This window comes from Aspergillus bombycis (genome assembly GCF_001792695.1).
Source record: "Aspergillus bombycis strain NRRL26010 chromosome Unknown contig00011, whole genome shotgun sequence".
In the NCBI taxonomy this organism is placed as follows: domain Eukaryota; kingdom Fungi; phylum Ascomycota; class Eurotiomycetes; order Eurotiales; family Aspergillaceae; genus Aspergillus; species Aspergillus bombycis.
The window spans coordinates 145,428-172,621 of NW_019170013.1; the positions used below are offsets into that span (position 1 = coordinate 145,428).

At 49.4% G+C, this 27,194-nt stretch overlaps 12 protein-coding genes across 12 annotated transcripts; 8 read left to right on the forward strand and 4 right to left on the reverse strand.

Annotated features, from left to right (window-relative positions):
* Positions 1–350: 350 nt before the first annotated feature.
* On the forward strand, positions 351–2,542 carry ABOM_002281 (putative GARP complex subunit (Sac2); the record flags this gene model as incomplete). Its single annotated transcript, XM_022529411.1, has 4 exons — positions 351–1,524; positions 1,576–2,360; positions 2,410–2,445; positions 2,501–2,542. 4 exons carry the CDS (start codon positions 351–353, stop codon positions 2,540–2,542), a joined length of 2,037 nt encoding a protein of 678 aa, XP_022392861.1.
* Positions 2,543–2,912: 370 nt separating this feature from the next.
* ABOM_002282 (NAD(P)/FAD-dependent oxidoreductase) lies at positions 2,913–4,292 on the forward strand (the record flags this gene model as incomplete). Its single annotated transcript, XM_022529412.1, has 4 exons — positions 2,913–3,011; positions 3,081–3,206; positions 3,299–3,896; positions 3,952–4,292. The coding sequence occupies 4 exons, from the start codon at positions 2,913–2,915 to the stop codon at positions 4,290–4,292; spliced, it is 1,164 nt and encodes a 387-aa protein (XP_022392860.1).
* A 657-nt stretch (positions 4,293–4,949) lies between these two features.
* ABOM_002283 (uncharacterized protein) lies at positions 4,950–5,567 on the forward strand (the record flags this gene model as incomplete). The annotated part of the gene is made up of 1 exon (XM_022529413.1): positions 4,950–5,567. One exon carries the CDS (start codon positions 4,950–4,952, stop codon positions 5,565–5,567), a length of 618 nt encoding a protein of 205 aa, XP_022392859.1.
* A 352-nt stretch (positions 5,568–5,919) lies between these two features.
* Positions 5,920–8,832, reverse strand: ABOM_002284 (FTFMHR domain-containing protein; the record flags this gene model as incomplete). Its single annotated transcript, XM_022529414.1, has 7 exons — positions 5,920–6,961; positions 7,010–7,134; positions 7,182–7,232; positions 7,282–7,404; positions 7,467–8,544; positions 8,648–8,702; positions 8,757–8,832. 7 exons carry the CDS (start codon positions 8,830–8,832, stop codon positions 5,920–5,922), a joined length of 2,550 nt encoding a protein of 849 aa, XP_022392866.1.
* Positions 8,833–10,205: 1,373 nt separating this feature from the next.
* Positions 10,206–11,406, forward strand: ABOM_002285 (uncharacterized protein; the record flags this gene model as incomplete). Its single annotated transcript, XM_022529415.1, has 3 exons — positions 10,206–10,284; positions 10,391–10,669; positions 10,730–11,406. The coding sequence occupies 3 exons, from the start codon at positions 10,206–10,208 to the stop codon at positions 11,404–11,406; spliced, it is 1,035 nt and encodes a 344-aa protein (XP_022392865.1).
* A 72-nt stretch (positions 11,407–11,478) lies between these two features.
* Positions 11,479–12,404, reverse strand: ABOM_002286 (uncharacterized protein; the record flags this gene model as incomplete). The annotated part of the gene is made up of 2 exons (XM_022529416.1): positions 11,479–12,179; positions 12,296–12,404. The coding sequence occupies 2 exons, from the start codon at positions 12,402–12,404 to the stop codon at positions 11,479–11,481; spliced, it is 810 nt and encodes a 269-aa protein (XP_022392864.1).
* Positions 12,405–13,174: 770 nt separating this feature from the next.
* Positions 13,175–13,792, forward strand: ABOM_002287 (uncharacterized protein; the record flags this gene model as incomplete). Its single annotated transcript, XM_022529417.1, has 1 exon — positions 13,175–13,792. The coding sequence occupies one exon, from the start codon at positions 13,175–13,177 to the stop codon at positions 13,790–13,792; it is 618 nt and encodes a 205-aa protein (XP_022392863.1).
* Positions 13,793–14,022: 230 nt separating this feature from the next.
* On the reverse strand, positions 14,023–14,937 carry ABOM_002288 (short-chain dehydrogenase reductase; the record flags this gene model as incomplete). The annotated part of the gene is made up of 1 exon (XM_022529418.1): positions 14,023–14,937. The coding sequence occupies one exon, from the start codon at positions 14,935–14,937 to the stop codon at positions 14,023–14,025; it is 915 nt and encodes a 304-aa protein (XP_022392858.1).
* A 1,870-nt stretch (positions 14,938–16,807) lies between these two features.
* ABOM_002289 (class I SAM-dependent methyltransferase) lies at positions 16,808–18,313 on the forward strand (the record flags this gene model as incomplete). The annotated part of the gene is made up of 8 exons (XM_022529419.1): positions 16,808–16,876; positions 16,926–16,969; positions 17,039–17,132; positions 17,231–17,275; positions 17,331–17,488; positions 17,548–17,604; positions 17,674–18,028; positions 18,083–18,313. The coding sequence occupies 8 exons, from the start codon at positions 16,808–16,810 to the stop codon at positions 18,311–18,313; spliced, it is 1,053 nt and encodes a 350-aa protein (XP_022392857.1).
* An 810-nt stretch (positions 18,314–19,123) lies between these two features.
* ABOM_002290 (3-oxoacid CoA-transferase) lies at positions 19,124–20,867 on the forward strand (the record flags this gene model as incomplete). Its single annotated transcript, XM_022529420.1, has 6 exons — positions 19,124–19,156; positions 19,226–19,385; positions 19,445–19,639; positions 19,691–20,077; positions 20,141–20,485; positions 20,542–20,867. The coding sequence occupies 6 exons, from the start codon at positions 19,124–19,126 to the stop codon at positions 20,865–20,867; spliced, it is 1,446 nt and encodes a 481-aa protein (XP_022392781.1).
* A 1,155-nt stretch (positions 20,868–22,022) lies between these two features.
* On the forward strand, positions 22,023–25,058 carry ABOM_002291 (non-ribosomal peptide synthetase; the record flags this gene model as incomplete). Its single annotated transcript, XM_022529421.1, has 1 exon — positions 22,023–25,058. One exon carries the CDS (start codon positions 22,023–22,025, stop codon positions 25,056–25,058), a length of 3,036 nt encoding a protein of 1,011 aa, XP_022392782.1.
* Positions 25,059–26,305: 1,247 nt separating this feature from the next.
* On the reverse strand, positions 26,306–27,064 carry ABOM_002292 (SDR family oxidoreductase; the record flags this gene model as incomplete). The annotated part of the gene is made up of 1 exon (XM_022529422.1): positions 26,306–27,064. The coding sequence occupies one exon, from the start codon at positions 27,062–27,064 to the stop codon at positions 26,306–26,308; it is 759 nt and encodes a 252-aa protein (XP_022392783.1).
* Between the last annotated feature and the right edge of the window lie 130 nt (positions 27,065–27,194).

A 27,194-nucleotide genomic window follows, 5' to 3' on the forward strand; every position in this document is an offset into this window, starting at 1 on the left:
CTAGATCGTAACAGGTTTAGTCTCGGATATGCTGTGTCTCTGGCCTGTTTGGAATGCCGTAGCATCTCGACCCCGTCAATAGTTGTCCCTTTATTGGTGTACCTCATGGGTGTCAATGGAAACTACTACAGAGGTCTCCTGAACATCGGACTTTATACCAACCTCCACTCTTTCTCCCCCTCCACTCTTTCTCCCCACCCCTCTCCTCCCCGGAAGCTCATACTCCCTGTCTGACTGTGTTGTTCTCTCCTTGCTACGAGCGTGAATTGGATTACTGTCGAAACGGCCTTCAATGAGGCCGGTGGACCACAGCTCCATACCTGAACGCCTCTCCGGGCTGGCCTTTCACGATGTGGCTTGACCGCATGTCCGGTCATTCGACCCCTACAGGACCTCAGATTGATAGTCGCAGCAATTCCCCCCTTCCTCGACGGCCAACTTCTCGTCTGTCCCCCTACGCACAGAATAGTCGCCCGCAACCTAGTCGGCCTGGATCGTCGTTGTCTAACTTACTCACTCCTAGCGACTCCACTACATCTCTCTCCGCCACCCCACGTGGCGACGACTCGGTCTTGAAACAATCCCCTGCGAGGGCTCGCCCATCTAACGTGGCGGATCCACTTGATGTACTAAATGATGTTATTGGAAAACGAAAGGAAACGCTGGCGGAAGCGGAATCGCCTGTCCTATCTTCTACACTTGAAACAAAACCATCGCAGTTGGTGGCGGAGATCGACTTTGGAGACCTCGGCCTCGAGGAGTTTGTCACAAAACCCGATGAGCCGAGGAGGGTTTCGAATAGCGACGTTGGAGCGCAAACAATCCAACAGTTCGAGAAGGAAAGAGATAAATTTCAGGATCTACATTCGGCTATTACAGGCTGTGACGATGTTTCTAAATCGGTAGAGAAGTACCTGAATGACTTTCAGACTGAACTTGGTGCAGTTTCGGCGGAGATAGAGACTCTCCAGACTCGATCCATACAGCTGAATGCAATGTTGGCGAATCGACGCAATGTAGAACAACTTCTGGGACCCGCTGTGGAGGAAATTTGCATCGCTCCAAAAGCTGTTCGACTAATTGTAGAGGGGCCGATCGATGAGAATTGGGTAAAAGCGCTGAATGAGATCGAGAGCCGGGCAACCGCTATCGAAACTAAAGTTTCTAGCCCCAGTAGCACCAAGTCGGTCGAGGATGTTCGCCCACTGCTGAGTGATATCAAGAAAAAAGCCGTTGAGAGGATCCGGGACTATCTGGTCTCCCAGATCAGAGCCTTGCGATCCCCAAATATTAACGCCCAGATTATCCAACAGCAGCGCTTGTTGAAATTCAAGGATTTGCATAGTTACCTGTTCAAGGCACATCCAACCCTTGCGGGGGAGATCACGCAGGCTTACATCAACACGATGCGGTGGTATTATCTATCTCATTTTACTCGCTATCTCCAAGCGCTTGAGAAGATCAAGGTGTACCCTAGCGATCGAAATGAGGTTCTGGGGGGAGATCCCTCGGCTCCAAAATCGGGTGAGCTTTTTTTGTTTTCTCGCTGCGCTACTGAATCTGACCTCGCTATAGGAAATCTTGTCCCCGGTGGGCGGACTGGTGCCGCAGCTCATGACCCATTCTCGCTCGGAAGGCGAATTGAAGTCTTGCGAACTGGTAATCACATGGCCATATCTTCATATGTGGCAGAGGAGGACACGTCTTTCCACGGAATTGAGATCCCTTTCAGGAACTTCAACCTGGCTTTGATGGACAACGTCTCTGCCGAATACTCCTTCATGACGGAGATGTTCTCCAGTTTGTCCTTCCAGCAGATATCCCGCAAAGCTACCGAAATATTCGACCCAGTCTTTGCTCTTGGGCAAGGACTGACCAAGCAGTTAGTCGAGCACACGACCGACTCTCTAGGCGTCCTGGTTTGCGTACGATTGAATCAGCAGGCCGCCTTTGAACTCCAACGTCGGAAAGTACCCGTTGCTGACGCGTACATCAATGGTATAAACATGCGGCTCTGGCCGAGGTTGCAGGTGATCATGGACCTTCACTGTCAGTCTTTAAAGCGGGTAGCTTCGCACACGGGCCGAAGTGCTGTATCCGCCCTATCTCTGACTGGAGGGGATGACTTGAACCAATCCTCAGCGCCCCACTTCCTTACGCAGAGGTTCGGTCAGTTGTTGCATGGCATCTTGGTGCTGAGTAGTGAAGCTGGAGACGATGAGCCGGTGTCTAATAGTTTATCGCGGCTAGCAACCGAGTTCGATAACCTTTTGGCGAAACTGAGCAGGATCGGTGGCGACGCGAAAAGACGGGAAAGATTCCTATTTAATAATTATTCTTTGATTTTGACTATCATCAGCGTATGTTATTTGCCCTCTCTAGGAACCGCTTTCACTGACGTTCAGGCAGGATACCCATGGCAAGTTAGCAACCGAACAGAAACGGGTAAGTGGGAGACTTTTTCGCCCTCTACCCAAGCAGTTAGACTAATGGTATCTAGCATTTGGACGACATGTTAAAGAATGTTGGAAAGCGTGGTTAGAATCCTCGACTATATTTTAATCGCTCGGAAGATACATAGGATATTATGGACATACGGGCCCTACGAATCGCTTCAAACTCTTCTTCATGTAGATAGCATAGATATTTCCGCGCATGCGCTCTAGTAAATGAAGTGTGACCAAGAATGGCCTCGTTCTCCCTAATGCATGCATGTATTAGAGCCTAATGCAGCGATTGTAAGGTCGCCTGCACCTTTACCCAATCTAGAACACCGACAACTTTTTCTTATCGCCGCGCTCTTATCGCCGGTCTCCACGTGGGGAATTGTGCCATCGACAACTCCGCCTACCTGAGAAAAAGACGTGGTCAAGGGGCCCCTAGATTAATCCAACCCCCAATCTCAGAGAAACATGGCTATGCGGACAAGTCTCTCTCTGTCGAGAAAATTCCTCCACCCGCGACGCAGCTTCTCCAGCACGCGAACAGCCAATGCAGATGTCACCCATGCGGTAAACACCTCTCCCTGACCCTTACCAGCGCACTGTACAAAACAAACGCTCATTCACACAAAATAAAAGGTCATTGGTGCGGGAGTGGTCGGTCTGGCAGTGGCCCGGGAATTGGCAGCGAGAGAAGGCACATCCACCATTCTTCTGGAGAGACACGATGCGCCAGGCACGGAGACTAGTAGTCGCAATTCGGAGGTGAGTAGTAGCGGCCCCCAATCCGATCGGACCAGTTTGCATTGAATCAACGCATTAACTGCAATTGACTTTTTGTTCTCTGCTGCATACAGGTCATCCATGCCGGGTTATACTACGGGGTCGATACCTTGAAGACCAAGCTCTGCATCAAAGGAAAAGAGATGATGTACGATCTATGCGCGCGGAACGGACTCCCTCACCGCAACACCAAGAAATGGATCGTAGCGCAGACAGAAGAGCAATGGGCCGCGGCGCTAAAGACCCACGAGCACGCACAGAAGATAGGTGTCCCGACGCGACTCATCGGTCGCGCAGAGGCTCAGGCTCTCGAACCAGAGGTGCAGGCTCTCGCGGGGATTGTCGAGAGTCCGACCACGGGCATCGTAGACAGTCACTCCCTGATGACCTATTTACAGGGCGACTTCGAGGACCGCGGCGGCGACTGTGCGTTTCTGACGAACGTAACGGGGATCGAGGCGTTGGATGGAGGCAAGAACGGATACCGGATCACGGCCGTCACGAGCGACGGGACGGAGACGTCCATCACAGCCGAGACGCTGATCAACAGCGCCGGGAACTACGCGTGCTATATCAATAATATGATCCTGCCGCCCGAGCGACACCGCACCCCGTACTACGCGAAGAACGTACTTCTCGTATGCGGCGTCGTTCCCGAAAACCTCCGTGCTGGTCTATCCAGCCACGCTGCCCGGCCACGGCGGCCTAGGCACCCATCTGACTCTAGACCTCGGCGGCCGCATACGATTCGGCCCCGACGTGGAATGGGTGGACGACCCGAACGATCTCGTGCCCAGTCCCGCCCGGCTGGCGCAGGCGCTCCCGGAGATCAAGGCCTATCTACCCAACGTGGACCCGGAGGCAATCAGTCTAGACTACTGTGGGATCCGGCCCAAGCTGGGACGCGGTGGGGCCGTGAACACCGGCAAAGGGTTCCAGGATTTCATCATCCAGGAAGAGGAAGGCTTCCCTGGGTTCATTAACCTGCTTGGAATTGAGAGTCCAGGGTTGACGAGTTCGTTGGCGATCGGGGAAATGGTAGAGGGCCTTCTGTATGGGAGGAAATGATGATCGTCCACATGCATTGGAAGGATTCTTAAAAAAAAAAAAAAAAATATCATCGTGTATATACCCCGCTGTACATACTATACCGCATGCATATGCATATGCAAAACATAGACGACCATATTTTTTTTGATAGATCATATTTCTTCAATACCTTTAAGTTCATGCAGCCCTAACCCGAAATCCAAGCCCCCTCCCGAGGTCTATACAAAAAGAATACGAGAACCATCTGCGCCTTTCGCAGAAACTTGATGCGAGACCGTTTACTCATCGCTCCACCTTATTAAGCTTGTCCGGGATGCTTAATTGGTAGCCAAGTGGCAGCAATTCGCCATCCAGCCTCTGGTTACGTCAACACTTTTCCCATTTCCGTGACTGGGTTGCCAATCCGATGTGCCCCCCCATTGTCCTGGGATTGGAGTGTTGGTTCTGGACCAGGTTCGAGCTGGGTTCTTTGTACTTGCGGGGTTCGTTGAGTGGCTATATATATATACGATTCTCCCGAGGAATGTACTCGCCACGAAATGCGTCTAGGTAGCTTGTCCATCTACATTCACTTAACTCAATAAGACACTCCTCTTTCTCTATTGGAATCAGTCATTCACTATTTGATTTCCTTTTCTTGAGTACTTTATATATATCGATTTAAATTACAGAACAATGCCGCATTCCACTCAAGCATCGGATCATCACGTATCAAAACCCTCCTACCGTCATCAACCGTACTCTCAACCCCAGCCATCCAAGAAGTCCAAGTCCCGATCAAAGCCGAAACAGCTCAATACATACAACAGATGTTGGGATTGGATCGTAACGGATGGTAACTGTCACTACGCCAAGAACCGTTCGACATTCCGAAGCTACCGACGAGCGCCGGGCAAGATCGCCGGCTCGCGCGTTCTTGGTGTAGGGAGCGTTGAACTGCGTGTCCGACGACGCTCCGGTGATGGAGAGATCAACACACTCGTGCTAGATAATGTGTTGCATATGCCAAATGCGCGGTGCAATGGACTGAGTCTGCCGAAATACCGTGAAACACACCCATTAGCGGGGGTCGACGGCGAAGGTGACCATGTCGAAGCGCGGAGTGACGATGGATCGGAGCCGGAGTGGTATGCAGAAAGGTACCATGGACTATCACGAGTTGTGCTTGCGGGTGAGCCTCAAGGGGAATCACATTTGAGCGAGGATGGACATTATATGCTTTCTGTGATGGCTTCGACTGAGGAGATGGAAAAGCTTTGGCAGAGGGTGGAGAACAGGAGTTGGGTGGCCTAGGGCGATTCCCGTGCGAGGTGATATGTGATATGGTTTATAGCATTCTCGTTGCTGTTCAGCGTATATTTGATCGTTTGCGTCAGGGTATTTGGTATGTGGTCATTGGTGTAGAACTGCGAGGTTGTCATGTGTATACCACCCGTAGGTGGCTGAATATAAATCTTCCCATTCAGATTGGCATTCGACGGGAGACTGATAGGATCCTAATGTTCCACCGCGTATTCACGCCCTCGTTCCACACCCTCGTGGTCAAGCGCTCGAGGCGGCTTCCCAGATTCCTTCTGCAGGCCACTTGGAATGTGGGAAGGATCATTGTGTGATAATATTTAAGAATGGGCCGACCTCAGTTGGTTCAATCCATATCCATCAGGACGTCGCTCATAATATAGAGCACGTGGGAAAATTTGCGAACGCTCCACTTCCCAGTATCCTTCAACAGGCCCGCATAGTCCAGCAAAATTCGTCGCGCCGAGTGGTAGCCACTCTGAAAAGGGACCCCACGGAAATACACGGTGCCCCCTTTTCGAATGAAATTCACTGCTGCCTCATCCGATTCTGTACAGGATTGAGCCCCATTAGGCTCCATAAAGCTGGTGAACCCCTCACCACACAGACTATTCCAGTCTATATCATCCAGGATGTCGATTGGCGTGCCTCCAGTTTGTGGCTCGGTGCTACTGGGCACCATGTATATGTACAGACCCAAGACGAGAGCAGCGGAAAAAAGCGAAAAGACTGAATGAAACGTAATGTGATCCGATGCTTTGCGATGTATCATAATTTTGTACACGTGGGCTGCGTGGAGACAAGCCCTCCGGGCGGCTGGTGTCTGCGACCAAGCAGCAATATCGTTGAGGGCCTTCCGCGCTGGGCCTGGGCCTGCACGGCCTGCAGCCAGTTCAAAGATTTGGATATCTGCTGTGAGGTTCATACACATGTTGTGCCACAAGATACTAGCGTTGGGGTCCAGGTGCCGTAGGATATCACTGTATTTGCTAGCAATCTGGATCTGAAGGGTTGAGAGACATCTGGCACGACCATCCATGGCATAGGTGTGACATGGCGCGAATGGATAACTTGCGCGATGGGATAGGAGGCGATGATATGCCTCTGAAAGCTTTAGCTGCACCATTGATAATACTGCATGCATGCCAAAATTATCAACATGGCTGTCCAGTGGTGCGATCTCTAGATTTTCTGATGGAGACAGCACAGTGGGCATTAACATGCACTGGCCCCCACGAATCAGCTGTACCCATTGCGTTGGATTCTTGGCTTCGAAGAGCACTTCACTGCATGGTAGAATAAGCTGAATAGTATCGGAGACGATGATGGGGCTGGTGGACAGGAAAGATGATAGCCAGCCATCCGTGACGAGTAATGCAATAATTAATCTGCGTGGTCAGTGAGGGTCTGGGCTTTCATTATATTGAATAACGAACCGTTTAACCGATTCTACTTTGCTCCAGGCTTTCCATTTCAGAACATTGTCTGGAATACTTTCAAACATACTTTTGTCGAGCAATTGACCTTCAGTAGCCGAAAACAAACCGTGCCTTTGTGCGACCTATACTGAGTTAGCGTGGAACGTTGTGGATAGCTTCCCATATTTACCGATATGAGGTTAACGTAGAGCATCTGGCTTTTCTCAATATGGCCCTTCTCCTACATACTAATCAGTAACTAGTAGCACCTCGGGTGAGACACTACATACCCCAGTCAGAGCAGCCAGATTTAGAAAAAGAACGGATGCTGCAAATGCTGACATTGTATTTCCCGCGCTTTCAGTGTCAGCAGAACACATGGCCAACTCAGCCGTGAGTTTCTCCAGGACGAACTGGTAGAAAAAACATATCAGCAAATCAATGCTCTGCGGAGTTTCTCTAGACGGCCTCTTACAGTGAAATTCTTCGAGACGAAAGAAGCTGTACCCTGCGTTCCTAGGAGAGTCATCCCGATCAGACACATGACATAGAGTACCGAAGGACTGGTGTTTTTGGCGGAAAAGGTTGGGAGATGGATAAAGGGCACGAGCGGATGAAAGCTACGAAAATATAGGTCAAGTGCCATGTCTAAAATTTCAGCGGGAGGAAATTGGGCGAGAGCGATCAGTGCTGAGTCGTACGCTGGAGGAGTGTTGGAAGTCCGATTTTGTTGGCCGTAGAGTCGCATATATCCGAACGTAGTATGCAGGTGTCTTCTGCAGTCCTCATCAAGGCCATATCTTGACTTCTGCAGCAAGACAGGCGGACTGCTTAGCGATTGCCCAGGGTGCGCCGCAAAAATATTATCCATGCTGCCGTACGCCACGTCCCGCCAGATACCATTGATAAGGCGCCCGGTGTTATTCGATGGACCCAGCCAACAGTTCTGAACTTTGGCAAATCTGTCATTCGGAATAGCTGCGCCAGCTTTTGTATCGCCTGTATCAGTGGAGGGTCCATCATGTCGTTCGGGGCGCTGTGTTGCGGAGGTACCCACGTTCTCCTCAATCAGACCAATGTTAGAGTCATGGCCAAAATCCAAAGAACCAGGATATGAAGTCGCGTCAGAAGGATTCAACCACAGCTGGAGCGATTCGTTTGGCATAGGTTCAAACACAGACCCTCTGTAGGACGGTGGGTATACCGTTGGTTCCTCAAAGTACGCTTGTTGGCCAACCACGAGCATTGAATTGGCATCAGGCTCGGTGCGCGCATGCTGAGACGAGACGTCCGCCAAAAAGTCCAGGGATGATGCGAGACCTGCTGCCCCAGCGATGGGTATGTCGCGAGGCTCTACCGGTTGCGTTTGAATTGGGTTAGAATAAACACCGGTATCCACATTAGGAAGGAATTGTTGACCATGGTCGGGGATACTGGTCGGTTGATAATGGAAGTCCTGGGCAGATGCCGCGGAGGGCTGTTGGTTGAGTGCCTTGGTGGTCGTGTGCGCAGCTGGACCGTTATGGCCCTTAGCATGACGGCTTAGAACATCGCTGGAGTTTGTAAGTCACAGCCGCTTACCCGTCGAATGCAACCTGTGTATGTGCAGGCTCTCCAATTATATAAAGAATGCTCATCGCGTTGGAAGCTGCATACCTTCGAGAGAACCGTTTATGGCAGACATTGCATTCGTAGGGCTTTTCTTTAGTATCTGTGAGATATTAGAAAACCATCCTGGGGAAGAGTCCGGGCGAGATTCACTGACGGGACCGTTCGTGGCGCTTGAAATGCTCTGTCTTTTTGAAGCGACGGTCACAGATGTTGCACTTCTTTATAACCATGATGGAGCTTGCGAAGCTGCAAGGACAGATAGTTGATTGAGGTCTCCGACCGTGAGAGCATTGCACTCAGTCCAAACAGTCAGGATAAAACAGCAGTAGACAACGCTTGAGGTGTAGAAGAAGTAGAAAGGGAAAAAAAAAAGAATGGGGGCATGCGGGATGGGGGATCATTTTGGGTTTCTAACCTCAGCTAGTAACAAATACCTACTGGTAAGTAGTAGTACGTAGGATACATCCATCCATACATACATTACTACCAATAGCCAATGACTGGATATCATATCGGTAATAAATAATACAAATGTAGTATTGCTGGCTATCAGTGCAGAAATCCCACTCCAGTATCCCATATCGTTCTCAGCAATGTACTCATTCAAGATGTACGTTTCGTGATATGATTGTTGTATGCAATATAGACGTTGTTGCCACCCGAATAGTACTTACTACATACATTTATACATACAGCCAGCTGCAGATGTGGTGCCCCATTTTAGTACCCCCGTGGGGAAGCTACTAGGTAAGAGGTAGTACCTGGTTCTCAGCGCCCCCGACTAGAAGCAATTACAGGTACTGTAACTAGCCACTCCTTTCGAGATTGTCAGTAACTGGCTTAAGATTCCCATCGATCAAGTATTCAGGTATACTGCCTGTATTCCTTTCAGCCTTGATAAATTACAGCCTTCTTGGCGGCAAGCGGGGGAACAGTCGGCATTTGCGGAGCCGTTCAATTGCCGATCCCGGTTTGCCGCAACCCTATTTACTAATCACATGAGACTACAAGTATAACTGACTATACTGCGATGTTTGAGGGCTCTCTTTATTACTGATATTCAGGGTCAAGTCCAGGACAGGTAAGGACCAACATATATTGTTCATAAAGTATGTTAGGACCGGGACTTTTCTTAACTACTGCCATCCTCTAACGATCGATACCGATATGATCCATCATCCAGATTATCTATGGCCCTGACCCGGGCATGGAATTGATACAGGCTATAACACGCTCAACTGGTTTGGCAAGACTCGCGATACCTAAGAGGGTTCATAAAACAACAGAGGGCATAGATAGGAGGACCATCCTAAGCTAGAATAAGCCTGCCGGAAGCCGAGCAAGACTTGTGCCTAGTCTAAGGAGACTCTAGGCTAGCAACTGGGCCGGCCCTACAATATCGTTTCTTGGCTCCCGGGCCCACTGTCAAGATTCAGCACCGCCTGGATGACGCTCCATTCTCCAATCAGATGCAAGCATCAGGATTGGTGATTTCTAATGCAGAAAACGTTACTTTTGCTCGAGTCAACAACTATCAGCAGCTTAAATACCCTCAGTCAGCCATGTGAGATTTCACAGTCTGATCGACATCCCTAAGAGAAATATGGCATCGATTGCTACAGTACTAGACAACAACGCCGACATCACTCGTCGCTATGGGTCGGGCTTGGTCGCTGTCTTTGGTAAGTTACTTAATGGTTACTACCCTTGGTCTCGTGGCGAGTCAGATTCCATCCATCGTCATTTGTCAGGATGGTCTTTACAAGGATTTCCACTGAACACACCCAGTGGGTGGAACTAGCGGAATAGGAGAATCGACGGCTCGTGCCTTTATACGCAACACAGACGCCTCTCGTGCGTACCTTATCGGGAGAGATCAGACCAGAGCAATGCAGATTATCGAAGAATTGCACCAGATAAAACCGGATTCACAAGTCACTTTCATCCAGTCAGATGTCTCTCTGTTGCGTGAGGTAGATGACGCGTGCAGTGCCATTCAGCAGAAGGAGGATAAAGTCAATATTCTATTTTTGAGTCCCGGTGTAGGGACAACGACCGGTCGTGATGGTATGATGCTCCTAATCTGAATCAAGCCACCAGCCTGATACTGATCTTTTTGATCTTAAGAGACCGACGAAGGCCTAGACAAAAAGCTGAACCTTCACTATTATTCCCGGATGCGATTCGTGGCTAATCTCCTACCGCAACTTATGAAGGCTGGTGACGAAAGTGAACAGACCGTGACACATGAACGGCCACTATCTCGCGTGATCTCGGTTCTTGAAGCCGGAGGCGAAGCTGCTCTTCACCTTGATGATCTATCTCTTCAAACCCACTATTCCCTTCGCAACTGCGCAAAACATGCAATCACCATGAACTCTGTTTCCATGGAGCATCTAGCTGCATCTTACCCACAGATCTCGTTTATCCACTCTTTCCCAGGAATTGTGAGGACACGACTTAACCGAAACTTCAGCACTGCCACCAAGTATGCTGTTACCGCCTTGATGGTTCTCGCCCGGCCATGGGAGATTAAATTAAACGAAAGTGGAGAAAGACATCTGTATGCAGCGTCGAGTCCACGGTTTCCTCCGCAGAAAGATAAGGATGGTATACCTGATGTTGCCGAAGGTTCTGATGGTCACCCTGGTAGTGGGTTTTATCGACTTGATTCAACCGGGTCGACATATAAACCCAGCAAGATCATGGAAGTGTATCGTGCGGACGGGGTGAGGAGTTCGATCTGGAAACATACACTTGATGTCTTTGCGAAGGTCCGTGGTGCACCAGAGGTGGAGCCATGATGCTAGACTGTATTTCATAGGATGGTCCTCACTATTCCTGCAGTGAGGAATAAGTAAATCTGCAATATCTGATTACATAAAGTTCACTTTCAGTTTCTTTAGCCCTCGTCGAGCTCTCCAATAGTTGCTGTGCACAATGATGTCCGGACACCCCTTGATGACCCATGACCACTTCTGAGCAAACAACTCCGAGACTTCCCAATTCTGCGGAAGCCAGGGATCCCCCCAGACCATGACCCCGATATCGCCAGTGGTGGGATCCATCATATCCGTGCACAGCTCGCAATCGTTAAATGACCCATCGGCCATGACCAGATTGTCCCGCATTTGCGGGAACGGGAAGCAGTCTAGCCAGGGATGATGAGGAACTAAGGCTTGAATAGCGGTGGGAAGGAGAGTAGCTGGGATTCTTTCCCTCTCGTGGGGTTCCGGCATATCAGTACTGAAGGGAGAGATGACGTCGTCTCCCATTGCCTCCATGCTTAATCCAAGGGCTGCCATATTATCCAGGAAGGCACGAAGTACGTTAAATTTGCTCAAGGTAAATAGATGGTCGAGGCATGGATCCGCGGCATAGTATTTCTCGTAGGCTTCGGTGTCGAAGCGCGGCATCATTGCTACCGCCTCCAAGAGCGATGTGGGTCGAGGCGGCTGTTGCGGCCCTTTGGCTTGATCTGGTCGTGGAAGTATCAATGCATAGCGCCGCAAGTCTGCCTTGTCATCCTTGGACTGCAACAGAAGAGCCTTTTGCCGGTCGCGGCGTTTTCGTGCTCCTACCAAGGAGTTAGTTTGTGCCGAGGTTGGGTTGTGAACATGATCAATAAAAGATCGCCATCTACAGAAGAATAGAATGCCGTATAGAGAATCCAAATGTGCCCAGGAGACCTACGCAAAGCACGTTGGTTGAGTTTGTTCTGCAGCTTCTTCCGAAGGGCAGGATCGGTGACCCCCGTCCAATCGTCGTCGTCCTGCCGAGAGATCTGCTCTTGCGAAGACATTAGTACTAACTACTAGTACTTAGTAGACGAAGCTCGAGGGGTGATGTGGAGAAGGGATCCTTTATGCTGTCCTATGCATATGGGTGGTGTCGAACATAGACCTGCAAGAGGATGGAGTGCGGACTCCGGAGGACAGAGAAGAATGTAAAGGGGCGGGCGGAAAGAGCTGGAGAAGGTTCCGATCGCAGCTCCACTTGATTGATTGACTGGTGGCAAAAGGTGGATCACCGAGGTTCCCAAACTGTACCCTAAACTCAAACGCTATACGTATTTATGAAACGGATCATTGATCCACATCCACCGTCTGTGGGAACCATGGCTGCAGCCGGATAACAGATGTTCAGCCAACCACCGACCATTGGGTGTACTGTGTTATACTAGTAGTAGATCCGGTTAACGAGGTACTAATGTACGCCGGAGTATATCCTATACCCTGGACTGATAGGACCAAGATGGCAGTATAAAATGGCCCGTCGTTCCGTGTCATTTGGCCTCTCCCATTCATCTTCAAACAATCATCTTTCCAATCCACCCCCGGAAGGATCCGAAGAAAGCATGGACAGGATGGTAACCGCTATCGCTTTCGGGCCGCTTGCTCCACCATCATTGTTACTGGAGTTTCCCCCAACAGCCTAGGGCTTGCGACTGCCTCCGCCTTCGCATCGCAATCCCCAGCAAACCTCATCGTACGGTCGGAGGACGGGGTGGAAACAACGTTTGCAACGAACCATCTTGGCCATTTTCTTTTCACCAATCTCATCCTGCCAAAGATGATCAAGGCCGCTCAGACTTCTTCCACCCCGGTACGAATCGTCAATGTGACTTCATTCGGACATCAGTACTCTCCCGTCCGATTTTCCGATATCAATTTCAGTAAACGCCCCGCCGAACTGCCGGCAGAAGAGCGACCCGAGCTGCAGAAGACCGAGTTCTTCACGGGCAGTAGTCATGCCGAAGACGTCTACTACGGGTTTTTCTCCTACGCGCAATCCAAAACGGCAAATATTTTGTACTCGATCTCGCTGAACCAGAAGCTGTGGGCCAAGTACGGGATTTCGTCGTTTGCCGTGCATCCTGGCGCGGTCAACACGAACATCAACCGACATGCCACCCCTAGCGAAATTGAGCAAGCGCTGAAGAGGGTCGCAGAGCTTGGCTTTGACTCTGCTGAGAAAACACCGGAGCAGGGGGCGAATTCTTCTGTTCTCGCAGCCGTTGACCCCACATTGCCACCTGTCGATATCTCGGAGGTCGATGTCAAAGGGGTTGATATTGCCGACTGCAAAGTCGATGATGAAAATGTGGCAGCATTTGCTAAGAACCGTGCCTTTGCGGAACGACTTTGGATGTTGAGTGAGGAGCTGGTGAAGCAGAAATTCGACTTTTAGATCTACACGGGACATGCAAAAGCTATGCTGTACCTAACCCCCTGTATAACGCCAGCGTAGTTAATGGTAGACGGAACATTTGACGATTTAACAAAGACTTCATTCTTGCAAAGCATGGCTTAAGGAAGTGAAGATATATACAAACATAAAATAGCATTATATAATTAATAATACACACTTATCTCACACACACACACACACACACACACGCACAAAACGAAATACATTCTCTAGAATATTATCTCGCTATGTCCTGAAAGCTCGCCCTGGACCCATCTAAACAATTCTTCCTGAAGATCACGATTCTGGCCGAATTTCGAGCCAGATTCCGCCTTACCAATAGGCCCATAGTACTGTCCGTGTTTCGCCTCGGGGCTTACAGCCGCAAAAATCTGCGAAAGGGCTCCCTTCTCTACTGGCGTTCCAGCCAAGCAAACCGCGGCATAGAGGAAAGGTTTGAGAAAAGTCCCCGTTGAGGCATGGTGGAGGTTCGTGGCTACCATACCGGGGTGGACGGGGATAATCATGACTTCCGATTCCCTCTCCGCCAAAGCTCTCGCATAGTGAAGATTGGCGAGTTTGGACGTCGTGTAACGCTCCGTAGTATGTCGGTTTGGGGCGCTCGTTCGAAGCTCATCGAACTTGTAAACGTCAGTGGGCGCCCGGGCGTGGGCGGCAGAAGAGAGCATGACCATACGGGTCTGGCTGTTCACTTTCGCCGTCTTGCGCAGAACTGGTAGAAGCAGCTGGGTCAACAGGGCTGGACCCAGGACATTGGTGCCGAATTGGATCTCGTATCCGTCCTTGGTGACATCTTCGGGGGTCATCATGATGCCGGCATTGTTGATCAGAATGTCCAAGCGAGACTCTTGGCGCAGGAAGTCTGCTGCAGCTGCTTTGACGCTTTCGAACGATGCAAGGTCGAGCTGCAAGAAACGGATATTGGTGCACTTTGGATTGTGCTGTTTTAGCGCTGCAATGGCTTGTTCAGCCTTGGTTTGGGATCGCGCTGCCAGATAGATCGCAGCCGGGTTATGTTGGCTGAGCTGGCGGATGGTTTCGTATCCAAGACCCACGTTGCCTCCAGTGACGATTATGACCTGGCCGTGGAGATCAGGAATATCCTGACTGCTGAATGTAGGCATGATAGGGTTGATTGGGCACTACACTGGGGTTTTGTCGTGGAAAAGTAGGGTAAGCTACCTAAAAGAGTAAGTCTGGCAAAATGAGAAGAAGGGCTGAAGGTTGAAGGTTAGAAGGTCTGGCGACAAGGCTTTTCTTTTAAAGCCACTACCTGACTACTTTGGCCGGGATCCATTGTATAGGCACAGAGTACTTCCTGCATCAACATCATCTACTACCAGTATTGTTGCGATCCACCGGTTATGAGTGATTGGTTGAAAATGTGTCATCCATGGATCATGGATGGTACCCACTATTAAGTATTGGGTCATTAATTATTGGATGAGAAGGCATAGATCCACCAGTTAGTGCTGGATTAATGTTACTCGACGATCAGCGATGATTGGTTGAAAACCTGTCATCCAATGTATATCAGCCCTACAATACTGCTACTAGTACTGTAGATGGGCTGCATTCATGTATGGGCGATGCAAACGATCTTGGCTGGCTGTGTTACTGGTGGTGATGATACCAAAGGCAAAGTTCGTAGGGCATCACTGCTATTCTGAACAAGGATGGTCTATGACTCTTCGAATAAAGCTATAAATAACCCTGGCTAACCTCTAATTCAGATATTTTATTCATAGATTCAGCTGGCTATATTGACTACGCGAAACCTGAATCGGGTAGCAGGGCCTAACTCCCAGTACAATACTCTACTGAGAGACTAGCAGTCTTGATTCGCTATGTATTCTCGCTGGATGATTGATCAACAGTTCTAGCCATCTTTCGTCATAGTAATTGCATGACTGATGATTATCGAACAATTTGGCTCGAGCTTCCTCATAGCATCCGCGCCTACCCCGTAGTGACAGCGAACCACAAGTTGCATGTGGGGCTCGGGACAACTAGTACTACGGAGTAGATTAGACTTAACTATAGCCTTACGCAGTATAAGCTACGGGGGAGTGGAACTCGATACCACAAGGAGCAATCGTGGCTTGACAAAAGTGGCGCTATGATCTATCATACTTGAGTCTTGACCTACTACATGAATTACCTCCCGCCAGAATACCCTCTGGTAAGCTTTAGATAAGAAGTCATGAGGAGAGTGTTTGCAAGGTGGCTATGGGTGTTATTGTGCTGGTTTACTGGATTATCTTTTGTAGCCATGGCCACGTGTCATATAAGCTCACACGACTGTCAAGCAAACGCCCCCATCTCGTGGATACTCACGGAGATAGGGCGATCGAAAGTATCTAGCTTCAATATTGTATCTGAGAGTGTCTTAGTGACTGTAATATTGAGATCGTGGGGCAAGAGCTGTCTGTCTGTCTAGATCGCGTCTCGACTACAGAATCATGTGATTTTGCAAAGATATGGAGCAATTGATACGGCGACAAAAGTACCATAACGACGACCAGCATCCACGTTGGGGAAAGTCGATCCCCAACTTAGTGTGTCCTCTGCAGGGTTGACCGTTGACGCTAGTCCCTTTGGCCCAATCGGACTGTCAGTTTTAATTAACTATCCGAGTCTAATCGCCCGAATGCTACGCTACACGACGCAACCAAGTGCAGATGGTTCGCTCGCATGTTAGGTAATGCTCCACTAAACGCTGTGATTAGTGGCTCTTTGCAAATCAGACCTGCACAAGTGGCAGCATAAAGGAAAGAAAAGTGGGCACGATACCACTGACACAGGCCATTGATCGGTTTATCATACCATTCGATATACTCCCCGGTCCACTGACAGGGATACGTCAAGGACGAAGCCTCGGCAAGGGCAGCTGTTTTAAACCACAACGTCCGCCCACGGAAAAAGAAAAGAAAAGAAAATTTTTTTTTCTCAAATCACGTCCGCTTCAGTTCCCTTTGCTTCTTTGTTGGTAAAATGTCCGAAGAAACGTCCCAAAAAGCTCACTATTCGTCAGTACTCGGAGCAGATCCTCTATTAATCGATGTAGGCGCCTCAATGCAGGGTCTTTATGTGCTCGGCTGACATGGCCCAGGACAACTCCTCCAGCGGAAGAAATAATGCTGGCGATGAATACTCGTTAGTGCCTTGTTTATTCTGGAGGATCAATAAACAACAGCAGAGAGCACAACTAACAGTGCATTGCAGAGAACTCACCTCAGCAAGTGGATTGACCTCTATAAGCGCTAGCATTACCGATTATAGGTATGACCTCCTGATGCTTTCCCCGCAAATTCTGAATGTTCGTCTGGCTGAAACGAGGTATTTGACATAATCAGATATGAGGTATGGTCAATAAACATATTAGGTGATGTGTTTAAGCTAATCTATTCTTAATAGAATGGACGTCGCTATCACGCTTACCGTGAAGGAATATATATAGGGGTAGCTAGCGCATCACATAACTTACCCCTTATACGGATTGCTAAGTCTCCAATAGCCGAATGATGAAGCAGAACAAGACCGCATGGGCCTGGTGCACCATATATACTCTCTGTTGCTGGAAGGAAAGCTCCATCTGGCGCCTCTTAGTGAGAGCCCCAAACGCGTTCTTGATCTGGGTACTGGGACCGGACTTTGGGCCATAGATTTTGCGGAGTAAGGGTGCATAATTATCGCTCACTTTCTCATGCGTTGACACCCACACCACCTTATAGTGAACACGGAGATGCTCAGGTTATTGGTAACGACTTGAGCCCTATCCAGCCGAAGTGGTATAGTGTCTTTTTTCTTCTCTCCCTCTTCACTAATGTAATTCAGACTTGAGCTCATACGTTTTATAGGGTACCGCCAAACTGCCAGTTTGAGATAGACGACTTTGAATCAGACTGGCTGTATAAAACGCCATTCGACTATATCCATGCGCGTGAACTGTCAGGGTGTATAGGCAACGTCGACAAGCTTTTTCGGCAAGTATTTGACCATACAAGCTCTGGAGGCTATTTTGAACTCCAAGCTGTCAGCGCCCATTTTTTATCCGATGACGACACTGCCGAAAAGGCTGTCACTGCTCAAGCGTGGATGAGGAAAATTCGTGAGGGTGGTAGAAAATTCGGAAAGCCGTTGGATGACGCCTGTGAGTGGAAACAGAAACTGGAAGACGTTGGTTTCGTGGACGTTACAGAAACGTTACTTAAGGTCAGTAGGCGAACTGCATGCCAGTGTATCATTCTAACTCGGTCTGGAATACAGATACCCCTGGGTACTTGGCCTAAGGATGCGAGAATGAAAGAAATTGGGAAGTTCGGTTTCGTTGAAGAGTTGCAAGCCATTGAGGCTTATACGCCGGCACTTTTCACGCGGGTCCTTGGTTGGAGTGAAGAGGAGATGCAAGTCATGATGGACAAGGTTAAGAAGGAACTCTTCGACCGATCATTGCATCTATACCTTCCAGTCCATGTTGTATATGGTCGGAAGCCTTGATGTCACGACCTCGTAAGTTCTTGATTAATACTGTACATACATACATACAGTCGGTTGGACATATATATATTCGCTAGCTTGGTATTGGAATCAACGGCCAAGTAGCATGGCCATCTAGCCAACAAAAACCCAACAAAACTGTAACTTGTAAGGAGGATTGACATTATAGGGTTGTTAGGACGGTGTAAAAAACCCATTGCCGACGTGACTCCCGCTGTCGGAATGGTAACTTACAATCGATACGTGACATTTCCGACTACTATATCCGTATATCCGTACCGCGTTTATCTAATCGATCTGATCTGGTTCTTGAGATCGACCTCGAAAGTGTTCAAATGGGTTATACCGTTCTACTTATAGGTCCAAGCCGGGGCCTAATTCATAGTGAGAGATCAAAGCCCACACTGACAATTAAACTAGAACTTGAACTCATCCGATGCAAGGCCCCCAAGTTGTCTCCATTCCCCCGCGGGGATGAGGGTTCTTCCCTCCGCGATACCGCAGGTTGAATACAGTGCCATACACGGCAGTACCCCAAACCACAACCGGCGGTGGGCCCGGCTTCGGAAGGCGGCAAAGCGGTCTGTGAAGACCGGGCGGATAATCACTTTGTCGGCTTTGTATCTAACCGAAGATGTAGCTGGGCATCGACCGTCAATGTTGGGGTCGGAGCTGGGGTCGCTACGGTGGCGGCGCCGCTATGGATCTCTTTTTATTGCCCTCTCTTCTTCTTCGTCTTCTTTCTTTTTCCTTTCCTCAGATTCATACTCACCGCGGTTTTGAGTCCATTGTCCAAGGTTGGTCGACACGATGTCGCGACCTTTCATCTCTATGTTCCGCCCGGTAGGGCGGCGGAACTTCTCCGTCTCAACTTCAAGAAGAGCAATCGATAAGCTATGTGAATCAGCTCAGGAAGCCGTTAAGGACTTGAAAGGTTCCTCTACTCTCCTGGTTGGAGGATTTGGTTTCTCGGGTGTGCCCAATACTTTGATCAACGCTGTGCGTGATCGTCCCGAAGTCACGGATTTGACCGTGGTCTCCAACAATGCCGGCATGCCGGGTGCTGGTCTTGGTACGTTGCTAAAGGAAGATGGCTGCGACACCAGCAGGACGACAGCTAATACCAAACAGGACAGTTGCTGGAATCCGGACAAATCGGTAAAATGATTGCTTCGTTCATTGGTGAAAACAAGGTCTTCGAAAAAATGTATCTGAATGGTGACCTCGCATTGGAACTTACTCCCCAGGGTACCATTGCTGAAAAGTGTGCTGCTGGTGCAGCTGGTGTCCCTGCTTTCTACACTCCCGCGGCTTATGGAACAATTGGTCCGTCTTCTCGAACTTCTTTGCTAGGCCAGACGAGCTGACGGTAGACAGTGCAAACTGGTGAACTCCCCGTACGTTACAACAAGGATGGCACTGTGGCGGAAACGTCCAAGCCTAAGGAAACCCGCGAGTTTAACGGCAAGAACTACATTCTGGAAGAGTCTATTTTCGGTGACTACGCTCTGGTTAAGGTCCACAAGGCCGATAAGCTTGGTAACTGCCAGTTCCGTAAGGCGATGAACAACTTCAACGAGGCCATGGCCAAGAACGCCAAGTACACCATTGTTGAAGCGGACCACATTGTCGAAGTCGGAGAGATCGATCCCGAGGATATCCACCTGCAGGGAATCTACGTCAACAAGGTCATTCAGAGCCAGGGTGAAAAGCAGATTGAAAAGCTCACCTTTGCGAAGGACCCTAGCGAGATGCTCAAGGCCGGTGAGTCCGTTCTTTGATCTTCTCCCTTTCCTCAACCTAATCTCATTTCTCACAATCACCTAGGTTCCGGTGAAGCCACCGCCCGTCGTGAGCGTATCGTCAAGCGTGCTGCTAAGGAATTCCGCGACGGAATGTATGTTAACCTCGGTATTGGAATGCCCCTGATCGCTCCTTCGTATCTCCCTGAAGGCGTGGAGGTTGTTCTCCAGGCCGAGAACGGTATTCTGGGACTTGGTGGTTACCCTAAGCCTGGTGAGGAAGACCCTGACCTCATCAACCCTGGTAAGGAGACTGTCACCCTGGCCAAGGGTGCTTCTGTGTTCGGCTCTCAAGAGAGCTTTGGTATGATTCGCTCTGGACGTATTGATCTTACTATGCTTGGTGCTCTCCAAGTCAGCCAGTACGGAGGTATGTCTTCGACTCTGTTCCTGAATTCTCCATCGCCCTCTAACAACTGCCCATAGATCTCGCGAACTTTATGCTCCCTGGTAAGGTGAAGGGTGTCGGTGGCGCCATGGACTTGGTCGCCAACCCTGAGAAGACCAAGGTCGTTGTGACCATGGAACACGTCGACAAGAAGGGCAACCCCAAGATCTTGCCCGAGTGCTCTTTCCCCCTGACTGGCCCCCGCTGCGTGTGGAAGATCATCACTGATCTGGCCGTCTTTGAAGTCAGCCCCACTGAAGGTCTGACCCTCGCCGAGTACGCCGAGGGTGTCACTGTTGAGGAGATCCGCAGCAAGACCGCCGCTCCTTTCAAGGTTGCGGATGACTTGAAGCCCATGTTGTAATTATAGATATCCATGCACATATAGAACGTTCAATTGATTTTGTTTTGGCTACGAAAGTGTTTCAATATCATTAATCATTTCCTGGCCCTGTGCCAGCTGTCACGTTTGACACGAACCTGATATGGAGAAGCGACCCATGGGAGTTATGACAGAAGCACTTCTACCTCATTTTGCTCCCGTATCACTACTATCCAATGTTTCCTTATCATACCAGGCCTAGTTATCTTGCCAATCAAGGGTTTATTCAGTCCATGCAATTCAATCCATGCAGTAGTTGTGTTCTTCGCTAATCTGCAGCGCCACCGACTCCCGGCCCTAGAGTTTGCTTTCTTTTAGGTTGATAGCCTACGACCCTACCCAGTACAGAGTCTAGAATCATTGTTTCCGTGAAGACCCAGAAAGCCCTCAAGTGGCCAAATTCCTGCTTCTCGGAAGTATATTTGATTGCCCGACGCCCTGACCCTGAACCAGCGCAGTGGCGAGGGTTTATGCTGGATTTACTACATCATCGGACCCACTCACCCATCAGCGTCAGGTCGGTTCTCTTCCGGAAATCAAGAAGACGCGACAGATACAAAGCTAATGACGTGAAATATATCCAATGCGATGTCAGTCTACTGACTATTTAACTTTGGAATAACAAGCCTGTTGCTGACTTTCCTGGTCGCTAGACTCAACATCCTGATGTCGCTCGTAGCCATCTTGATTGAAGCCTCACTCTCAACCCCCATCCTCAATAAGGAATATCATTCCCCCCGTTACTGGACAACAAAGGGGGGTAGGCTTGTTATTGAATGGGATACAGTTCCTCAAATATCGAGCTGCAGTTGCGGCTGCCGTGTGACTGTGACAGGAAAAGCTTAATGCAACAATTTTGCATCTTGGATAACAGCACATTCCATCATAGGTGATCATTGAGCATGAAAATGACGAATACCACCATCGTCAAAGCATGCATGGAGCACTCTAGTGCAGTCGGAAAGACATATATAATGTTGTGAAAGGTTTCGAGATGCTGTACAGGATGTCCAGAGCAAAACCCTCAAAACGAGCATTACAAATTTTGAGAGCACGGCATTGACATCCGTTATCATCAAATATCTACTCGCTTTATTCTTCTATTCAAGGCATTCGCCCCTTATTGCATCCGTCCAAATGGACCGCTACCTCTCCACTCATGCTAGCCAGAGGCCGACCGCCATCGCCATCGAAGACGATGCCCAGAAATTGACCTATGAAGACCTAGAACGAGAAGTTGACAAACTAGCATCTGTGCTGAATAATTACCATTTGAGCCCTGAGGAGCCGATTTGCATCATAGAAGGAATCAATTCCAAACTAGTCATTGCCCAGCTTGCAGTCATTAGAGCAAGACTGACCTGTGTGCCGATCGAGCCATCGACGCCTAAGCTTCGTCTGAGTGACATGCTCACTGATATCGGAGCCAGCTTTATTCTTTCTGACAAGGAGGATGTTACCAATAATACCGAACACACAGTGATTCCTATAACAGGCCAGAGTCCTCATGATACTTCCGATGTGCGGGAAGACAGCCAAGTGAACGGTTCAGACCATGACCCAGATCCCAAATATCGCAGCCATATTCTGTTCACATCAGGGTCAAGTGGAAGACCAAAGGCTGTTCAGATACCTGAAAGTGCTATCATTCATCTAGTGACCAAAACAGCTTGTACGCCGCTGGAACCCTCCGACCGTGTTGCACTTATAAACAACCCAGGCTTTGATATTTCTCTCTTCGAAGTGTTCAGTCCATTGGTCGCAGGCGCAACAATGATCCCCGTGCCTCGCATGGTTGCGACTGATCCGTTCGCGTTCCGAGAGTTCATCGCAGAGAAAGCTCTCTCGGTGATATTCTTGACGGCAGCGTTACTTTCTATTACTGGCTTCACCTGTCCTGCGGCTTTCCGCGGCGTCCGGCTTGTCCTGAGTGCCGGAGATGTACCCAGTGTCGCTGCCGTCAAGGCCATCATGAAATCCTCTGCACCTCCAAAACATCTCTGGAACACATACGGCCCAACAGAAACAACGACCTACTCTACCATGCACGAAATTAAAGTGGAAGAGTTCCAACACGATTCCTTGGGCATTGGCGGGCCAGCTGGGGACACTGAATTATGCCTTGTGGATGCGAATCTGAAACCCGTTACAAAGCCCGGTGAGGTAGGCGAGATTCTTCTTGGGGGGCCCGGTATGACTACAGGATATATCAACCGCCCGGAGGAGAACGAGAACAACTTCGTCACCCTACATGGAATCGAATATTACCGAACCGGCGATCTAGCAAGGTATCGCGTGGCTACGCCTGATGTCCTTGAATTTGTTGGCCGCGCAGACCATCAAGTAAAACAGGGCGGTTTCCGTGTGGAATTAGGAGAAATCGAACAATCCCTCCACGCAAGCGGCTGGTTGTCCGGTGCTGTCGTACGGCAAATCACTTCACAAGAGGAAAAAAAGGAGCCGTTCCTTGTTGCATTCGTGATACCTGCTATTGCTAATACAGTTCGTGCCCGTACACTCTCTGAATATTTGAAGCAGAGATTGCCATCATATATGATTCCGAGAGATTTTATCTTTTGCTCGGAGTATCCCATGACGGTGCATGATAAGGTCGATCGGAAAGCATTGGAGCAGCAGTATCGAGAAAGTCGAGAGAGTCAAGGAGTTGCCAATGGCGAACAGACAAATGGCCATGGAAGCGGCACTGAAAATGTCGTGAAGTCTCTGTGGTCATCCTTATTGAACAGGGACAACATCGACAACGAGGATGACTTCCTTGCACTTGGAGGAACGTCTCTTCAGTGTGCAGCTCTAATAAGTAGACTGAGGCATCACTTAGGAAAGACGATCTCCATGCAGTCACTTCATGAGAATTCACGACTTTGTGATCTGGTTAATCACCTTGACGAATTTACTGAAGGAGGCAATGCACCGGTCGAAACAGACAAGTGGATCGCACACTCCAAGATCGCTGACTCTCTGCACGCGGTGCCTGATTGGCAGGCAGAAAATGAAGGAAGAGTATTCATATCGGGTGTCACTGGATTCCTCGGTGTCAATTTCCTGAGCCGATTCCTACAGATGTCTACAGTCAAAGAGATCGTGTGCGTCGCACGGCCTAAAAATGGCATTACACCGCGAGACAGAGTGGAGGCGACTTTGGAGCAATATGATCTCTGGGATCAGTCGAAACAACATATGCACAAACTAAGAGTCTTGACTGGAGATATCTCTCTCGATTTGCTCGGGCTCCCACCAGAGCAGTTCGACTGGCTGGCCAACTGGGCAAGTGTGGTCTTCCATCTGGCTGCCAAAGTTAACTTCTGCGATCCATATCAAGCCCATTTTGACTCTAACACACTGGGAACGAAGAACATGTTAGATCTTGCTGCTAGTGGACGGCGAAAGGCTTTCCACTTCATGTCCAGCATCGACGCTTGGGGCCCAACAGGCCTGGTATTGGGGACCCGTAGATGCCTCGAAGACGAGCCTCTTGAGCGCCACGTTCGAGGCTTATCATTCGACATCGGCTACGCGCAAAGCAAATGGGTCTCTGAAACGATGGTCCGTCGAGCTCGCGACCGTGGGCTTCCCACTGCCATCTATCGGCCTGGATTCACCGTCGGTGACTCCCAAACCGGGGCTGGTAATCCAGATGACTTCTTCGCACGCTTTATAGTCGGCAGTATCAAACTGGGCGCATTCCCAATCCTTCCACGCCAGAGACTGGAGTATGTGACTATTGACTACGTACTTGATGCTACCCTTCACATCGCCTCTCGTAATGAAAACCTCGGCAGATCATACAGTCTGGTTGCTCCCGACCCGAAGGACTCGGTGAACCTCGAACAGACCGTTGATGTGATCAGGAATCTCGGATACCCGTTGAATCATATCCCCTACTGGGATTGGGTTCGCATGCTACAGAGAATAAGTGATATGGACAATCCCTTGCTCCCTGTTATGCCCCTACTCCAGGAGCCAGTGTTGAACGGCGTCACCAGGTTCGAGACAAGTAGGAACACGCCTCACTATGATAGTTCCAACACTGTCGCTGCCCTGAAAGATGCACCGGATATTCAATATGTGCCATTTGACTCCAATATGTTGAACAGATTCATTGATTTCTGGGAGAGCAAAGGATTTTACAAGATGCCACATATTAGTAACTGACGATGGCATTTCGAACTATTGCTACCTGGTAACGTCTTTCGCGGCCGTCCACGAGATGGTCCAGAACCGTTGTTGAATCAGATATACATGCTACGTCCTTTTTTATTGTCCCGGGAAAATCAATGCTGCCTCCACATAGTCAGACTTTTCTTGTTCTTCTTCCGTCATTGTCGTAATTAGTATTTTTATATTGCTATCGTCGGCCTGACTCGAGCGATGGAAGAGGACCAACAACAAGTTTTCCAATTTACATCGAGATACCATCCATACAGCCAAGAACTGCCCGAACCCTAGTGCCTTCCAATACCAGCATAGTGCTTATCCTCAAAGAGACACTCTTAACTACAATAAGCATAACTAGCGAGATCCGTTACCTTTCGGAGTTACTCCGTACTACAATGATTCTTAAATAGATCCCCGAAGGGGAAAAAAAAAGGATCACCACACCTTCTGTTTTTGCATTACCAGTTCCAGGGCCAGTGGAAAGACTACCCATAAACCCCTTAGTATAAACTGACTCATGTCGCAATGTCCCCACGATATGTCACATATCTGATCGATCGTATGTACTAGTAGGGTACTAGTAAGATAGGTCTCTGATGCCCTACGATGCATTCGTTGCCTCTCTACCTCTCTGAACTGAACCGAACCCAGGGCCATAAGTACAGACTTCCAGGGTTTGGTGAAGACCTGTCCCAAATGCTATCCGATGTTGCAGACTTGATATACCATAAGATGATCACGCTCGGCAATCTGCAAGATATGTTCTTCGTCCACGTAGAATGATACTAGAATATGTGGATATCGATATTACTCCCTCGTCCCTATCTAGATTCTGACTGTTATTCTTTGTAACGGTCCCGATAGACTCCGGAGCGAAATAAAGCTGGTTGGGTTTGGGCAGTAGTGTCGTCCTCAATTAGCCCAAGTCTAGCGAATAATATCACATTGTGTGATGGAGAGGTAGCTGTTGATACGACGATCTTTGATCTAGTTGTAGATAGTGTGATAGTGGGGTGTACAGCCTTGCATAGAAGTCACAAGAGGAGTGGTAAGGGGTGGCGGAGAGGAAAGGGTCTACATGTATAGTGTATGTATCATAGGCCAAGATATAGCCACAGACAGCACACTAAGATGGAAATTCAGAACGGACAGCCATAATATACTCTAGTACTGCTTCTAAGAAAAATCCTCGATCAAAGCATCAACCTTTTGAAATCCATATACCAGTCGAGGCGGAGGAAGGTCTACCACGGTACCTCCTGTCCCTGATAAGTAATGAACTTGCCCGAAGTTGTCTCTCGGGTAGCCCCGTCAATCACCTGCAACATTCCCTTGACGCTATTGTCAATCGTCTCAGGAGGGCCAGGTACGTATCCCCACTGCTGAGCGACAAAGTCTCCCGCCCGCGTCTGTACCCATCCCGGGTGTAGCGCCACGACAATCAAATCCGGGTGCTGGGCATGAAGTGCGCGCGTGAGCCAGTTTCCTGCTGCACGGCTGGGTCCATAAGCGCCGCCTGGAGCGGGTTCTTGGCCGCCGATGGAGCCGACAGAAGAACTAATGTTGATGAGCTTGGGCGCGGCGGCGGACTTTTGGAGCAATGGCCACAGTCCCTGGAAGACGAGCAAGGGGGCAATTGTGTTTGTTTCGAAGGATGCCCGCAAGTCTTCAGCCGAAGTCGAGGCGGCTGGCGCCATGGGTGCTGCGTACCCGGCGTTGCAGATGAGGACGTCAATGTGGTCAACCCCAGCGGCTACATTGAAAGTCTCAATGACCCTTTCGGGAGCAATAGCCGATGAGAAGTCGAGCTGGAATATGTAGAGGTTGCTTTGCTCGCCTGCGGCGACAGTTTGGGTCTCTGCTTTGAGACTGGCGGCTGCCTCCTCATTGCGGACAGAAGCAATGACTGTGGTCGCTGGCCGCGCCAGGAGCGACTTGACCAGGCCAAGACCAAGACCTCTGTTTCCACCGGTGACGACGTAGACTTTGTTGCTAGACGCCATGGCTAACGTAGTAGGCAGAAGATAGTGGTACGACAGAGCCTGGGAATGAATACAAGAGTGAAGTGAGTGGGAATTAGGGAAGCAGTGGTTTGTTTCCCTGTGTAGTGAGGTACAGGGGGAGGGGAAGGAA